At 51.8% G+C, this 6,000-nt stretch overlaps 1 protein-coding gene across 1 annotated transcript in view; it reads left to right on the top strand.

Moving 5' to 3' along the window:
• Positions 1-269: 269 nt before the first annotated feature.
• clpb (caseinolytic mitochondrial matrix peptidase chaperone subunit B) overlaps positions 270-6,000 on the top strand; it is a 115,634-nt gene continuing 109,903 nt past the window's right edge. The window contains exons 1-2 of the mRNA XM_052026673.1: positions 270-880; positions 3,232-3,283. Of these exons, the coding sequence (XP_051882633.1) occupies positions 316-880; positions 3,232-3,283 (617 nt within the window). The 5' untranslated portion in view covers positions 270-315. The remainder of the gene's footprint in view (positions 881-3,231; positions 3,284-6,000) is intronic.

The raw sequence follows: 6,000 nt of genomic DNA, 5'->3' as shown, positions 1-6,000 counted from the left end.
GGCCCGGGGTTGCCCCAGGCCTGGCCGTCACCATGGTGTGAACTACAAATCCCAGCATGCTCCGGCGCGCAGGGTGTGCGGCTGCGCGGCGCGCATTGCCTCCTGGGAACTGTAGTCCCAACCCCCCCCCGGCGCGGGGAGCCGGTGGCGCCTGCGCGGGTCGGGCCGAGCGGACTACAGTTCCCAGGGTGCACCTGGCCGGCCGAGCCCCCCCCTGCGGCGACTGCGTCACTTCCGCCCTGACGGCCCGGCCGTAAAGTGACGCCGTCCGGCCTGTGGGAAAAGGAGGGGCCTGTCGTATAATTTTACGGCACGATGGCGGTCGCCAGGGAGACGGCGCGCTCCTTGGTAACGCGCTGCCTCCGGGCCCGCTGGGCCTGCAGCGGGCTGGGGTGGCGGTGGCCGGGGGCTCGGGAGCCGGGCGAGGCGCCTTCGGATGGAGCCGCGGCGCTTGCGGGGCGGCTGCGGACCGGCGGCCGGCGGGAACCCACCGAGCCTCCGGCGGGCTGGTGGCGCCGTCCGCTGGCCTCCGTCCTGCAGTTCCGACCTCCGGCCGATGAGCGTCGCTGTCAGGCGGCGCCCGACCTGCAGTTCCGACCTCCGGCCGATGAGCGTCGCTGTCAGCCGGCGCCCGACCTGCAGTTCCGACCTCCGGCCGCGGCGGGGCGCTGCCTCTGGATGTCTGGGCTGCATGCCTGGCCTCCGGCCGCTGGGTGGCACCACCTGTGGGTCTCCGGGCTGCAGTTGAGCAGTGCGGCCAGGGGGAGGCGATCACGGCCGGGCGAGGAGGAAGGGGATTGGCCGCTGGGATCCGCGGCCTGGCTGTGCACCCTGGCAGCCGCCCTGGCCTACTGCTCCAGCAGGACGCCGGGCTCGGATGGTGAGTATGGGCACCTGCAAAACTTCTTGATAGATAGAATGGACCCGATGGGCCGAACGGCCTCGTTTCGCGCCACAACCACCTCCCTGGGCGCCCGGCGCCGACGTCTGAGCTGATGCCCCCAATTCCACATCGGTATTGGTTTATTACTGTCACTTATACTGAGGTACAGTGAAAAACTTGTCTTACAAACCGATCGTACAGGTCAATTCATTACACAGTGCAGTTACATTGAGTTAGTACAGAGTGCATTGAGGTAGTGCAGGTAAAAACAGTAACAGTACAGAGTAAAGTGTCACAGCTACAGAGAAAGTGCAGTGCAATAAGGTGCAAGGTCACAACAAGGTAGATCGTGAGGTCAAGAGTCCATCTCATTGTATAAGGGAACCGTTCAATAGTCTTATCACAGTGGGGTAGAAGCTGTCCTTGAGCCTGGTGGTACGTGCCCTCAGGCTCCTGTATCTTCTTGGAATGAACCATGTAAAGTTTATAGAGACTCCAGATGTCTGCCTGCACTGCACTTTCTCTGTTGGTATTGGTATTGGTTTATTACTGTCACTTATACTGAGGTACAGTGAAAAACTTGTCTTGCACACCGTTCGTACAGATCAATTCATTACACAGTGCAGTTACATTGAGTTAGTACAGAGTGCATTGATGTAGTACAGGTAAAAACAATAACAGTACAGAGTAAAGTGTCACAGCTACAGAGAAAGTGCAGTGCAATAAGGTGCAAGGTCACAACAAGGTAGATCGTGAGGTCAGAGTCCATCTCATTGTATAAGGGAACCATTCAATAGGCTTATCCCAGTGGGATAGAAGCTGTCCTTGTCTGGTGGTATGCCCTCAGGCTCCTGTATCTTCTACCTGATGGGAGAAGGGAGAAGAGAGAATGACCCGGGTGGGTGGGGTCTTTGATTATGCTGGCTGCTTCACCAAGACAGCGAGAGGTAAAGACAGAGTCCATGGAGGGGAGGCTGGTGTCCGTGATGAGCTGGGCTGTGTCCACAACTCTCTGCAGTTTCTTGTGGTCCTGGGCAGAGCAGTTGCCATAAGTATGTGGTCTTGAAAATGGGGAGGAATTACTTGCTGGAGTGGAAAGTTGTAAATGTGAGATAATTTCCAAAAGAAAGTTTTGGTTATTTACTTTTGTGCAGAAGTCTTTAGGGAGTCGGCCAAACGGGGCGAGCGGTAAATTTTCTCCTCTGAAGGAACCTGGTGCAACAGTTGGGAGCTTCAGGGTCACCAATATAGAGACTACTGCTCCTCCCCGGGTTACGAACGCCTGACTCGTACACAGCCTGTACGGACAACCGAGTGATTGGGAGGCTGCAGGATGAGTTGCTGGTTGCTGCAGGGCTGCAGTGATCTTCTGCTGTGTGGGAACTTGGGTTGTGGCAATATCTGAATAGTTGAGTTATACGCCCTGGTTTAACTACATGTTGCCCTTAGTCGGTCAAAGTTTTCCTTTATATATTCAGGTGGCCACATTTCTGACTTGCGGACTGTAATTTGGTAACTGGTTTATTATTGTCACTTGTACTGAGGTACAGTGAAAAACTTGTCTTGCATACCAATCGTACAGGTCAATTCATTACATGGTGCATTGATATAGTACAGGGTAAAACAATAACAGAATGCAGAATAAAGTGTTACAGTTACAGAGAAAGTGCAGTGCAGGCAGACAATAAGGTGCAAGGGCTATGACAGGTAGATTGTGAGGTCGAGTCCATCTTATCGTACTAGGGGATCCTGTCGAAACCTGGGGAGGGCCTGTCGTTTTTTTGTTCCTATTCTACATTTATTAAGTTAACTAAATTTACATTTGCCAGGAATTTGCCTTTGTGGATAACTAAAGTCAAAGTTGAGTTTATTGTCATACATATGTGCACAGATGCAATGAAAAACTTACTTGCAGCAGCATCACAGGCACAGAGCATCAGATAAGCAGCATTCGCAAGAAAAATATAAATTAAGCATAAATTATGTACAATTTTTACAAGATCACAAGTAGAACAAAAAGTCAATTTTAGTGAAAAGTGATCAAAGTGGTCATAGTGTTGCTAAACTGTAGTGACTAGTAATTAATACTTAACTCTGGTAAGGAGGGGGCCTCTGGTAACGAGGGAGGTCTCTGCAGTGCTCGTGGACGGTTTGGTCAACGTTTAGACAGTCAAGAGGTGGCAGAGTTCAAGTCTGAAACGTCTGCCAGTTCATTCCTAAAACGAGGAGTACCTTTAGCCCTGTAATTTAGCCCTGGATTCCCCTGTAATCCAGTGATATCAGTGACCATGAGTGGGTGCAATCTTGCACGGTGCAGTGAGACAGATCCTCTGTTGTTTCCTCCTCAGGTCAGGCGTTACTGGAAGCTGCTCGTCTGAACAACGTGGCTGAGGTCAGCAGGTAAGCAGAGCGCACACGTGGTTTATAGCGTAGATACCGTCCTCCCTACAAGCCCACCCTGTCGCCTGCAAAGACTGCCGTCCAATCGCTCGGTTCCTCTATCTCCGTCCCAGACGCTCTGACAATCCCACGCAGGTGTTCCAGGTAGATACAGGAGACAACAGATGCTGGAATCTGGAGCAACAAACAATCTACTGGAGGACCTCCGCAGCTCGAGCAGCATCTGTGGGAGAAAGGGAATCATCGACGTTTCAGGTTGAAACCCTGCATCAGGACCCAGATCGTTGACAATTCCTTTCCTCCCCACAGGTGTTGCTCGACCCTCTGAGTTCCTGCAGCAGGTTGTTAAGTGTTCCAGTTATATTTTTTCTGAATTGTGGCTTCCCCTCCACTATGGTTGACAAGGCTCTCAGCTGCATCAGTTCCATTCCCCACCTTCTTGCTGCCACCCTTTCTACCAAACGTACATGGGGTTAGATCATAAGAAGTAGGGGCAGGAGTCGGCCATCTGGCCTGTCGAGCCTGCTCCGCCATTCAATAAGATCATGGGCTGATCTGGCCGTGGACTCAGATCCACCTACCTGCCTTTCCCCCATAACCCTTAATTCCCCTACTATGCAAAAATCTATCTAACTGTGTCTTAAGTATATTTAATGAGGCAGCCTCTACTGCTTCCCTGGGCAGAGAATTCCATAGATTCACTGCTCTCTGGGAAAAGCAGTTCATCGTCATCTCTGCCCTAAATCTATTCCCCTGAACCTTGAGGCTATGTTCCCTAGTGTAAATGGGTATTACCAAACATGCCTGGGGCTCCCTCACATCCCACCCCACCAGCCTCCACGTGCAGAGCACCGAATGCATGGAAACCTGTGAGACCTCCAGTGTGATGATAGCACCCTTCCTCCCTTCCAGCTTTCTGAAGGGACTGTTCCCTCGGCACTCCGCTCCGCTCTGCCTCCTCCGCCGACACCCACTGACACCACCTCCCCATACAACCGCAGGAGGTGCAACCCCTACCCTTCTACCTCTTCTCTTCACCATCCAAGGTCCCAAGCAGTCCTTCACTTGCACCTCTCCCAGTTTAGAATACTGCATTTGTGTATAGACTAGATGTGAAAAAGGATTAAGGGGTGGTTGGAATCTGGAATGCACTGCCTGAGGGGGTGGTAAAGGCAGAGACTCTCACAAGAAGTATCTGGACAATCACCAAGGCAGAGAAGTCAAAGTCGAGTTTATTGACAGATGCACAAGTCCATGTGTGCACAGGTGCAATGAAAAACTCACTTGCAGCAGCATCACAGGCACAGAGCATCAGATAAGCAGCTTTCACAAGAAAAACATAAATTAAACATAAATTGTACACAATTTTAAAAAGAACAAAAAAAAAGTCCAAAAAAAACAGAGCCTGGTGGCGTGGGGACTTCAGGCTTCTGTACCTCCTGCCCGATGGGAGCTGCGAGAAGATGGCATGGCCTGGATGGTGGGATCTTTGATGGTGGATGTTGCCTTCTTGAGGCAGCACCTCCTGTAGATACTCCTGATGGTGGGGAGGGATGTGCCCCAATGTATTGGGCAGAGTCCACTACTCTCTGCAGCTTTGGACAGGTACATGGATAGGCAAGGTTTAGAGGGATACGGGCCAAACGCGGGCAGATGGGACTAGCTCAGGAAGGCACCTTGGATGACTATAATTCCATAACTCCTGAAAATCAGCATCTTGTCTACTCCCTGGCCGACTGCCTAACACAGCCCTGTCCCACACTAATGCCCAACCACACTGCCAGGCTGGCTGATCCAAGCCCAAATGTGTAGGTAGATCCATCTCTGGCCCAACACGGGTCAGGTTGAGGTTGGGTATCTGGGCTCCCCGCTATCTGCCAAGAATTACTCCCGTTCCAAAACAGCAAAGAATTACAACTGCTTCATTTAAAATAAAAATGTTTGAAAAGAAAAGCCTTACACTCCTCCAGTGTTTTTTAACAATCGCTGGATGTCCTGAAACACTTCGCAGCTAATGAAGTGCTTCTGATGTGTGGTGAGGTGTAAGATGTAAGATTTCTTTATCAGTCACATGTACATCGAAACACACAGTGAAATGCATCTTTTGCGTGGAGTGTTCTGGGGGCAGCCCGCAAGTGTCGCCACGCTTCCGGTGCCAACATAGCACGCCCACAACTTCCTAACCCATATGTCTTTGGAATGTGGGAGGAAACCGGAGCACCCAGAGGAAACCCATGCAGTCACGGGGAGAACATACAAACTCCTTACAGACAGCGGCCGGAATTGAACCCAGGTTGCTGGCGCTGTAACTGTCACGATGTAGAATCTAAAGCAGCCAGTTGTGCACAGGAAGACTCCAGCAGTAACCCCCTCACGGGGAGGGATCTATGTGTGGATCCCCAGTATTCTGACAAGGAGGTGGGAGTTCCCCGAGCCACAGACACCGGGGACTGTACTTTGTGAGGTTGGTGAACAGTGCAGCACAGAAACAGGCCCTTCGGACAAACTTGATGCCAAATTAAACTAATCCCATTAAACTAAGGGTTAACAGTTGTCCCGGGGAGAACTCCCACTTCTGTCCACCTGTTCTTTAGCAGGTTGTTGGTTAGATGCTAAGATTCCGCGAGGAACTTGGGTCTATCCTGAGCCATTGCTTCGCTCTGCCCACTGCAGTTGCCAGCCAACCCACTTGAGGGAGCTGTTGCCTCACCTTCCAC

This window comes from Pristis pectinata, chromosome 11 (genome assembly GCF_009764475.1).
Source record: "Pristis pectinata isolate sPriPec2 chromosome 11, sPriPec2.1.pri, whole genome shotgun sequence".
In the NCBI taxonomy this organism is placed as follows: Eukaryota; Metazoa; Chordata; class Chondrichthyes; order Rhinopristiformes; family Pristidae; genus Pristis; species Pristis pectinata.
This window is presented reverse-complemented; position numbering and strand designations above follow the sequence as displayed.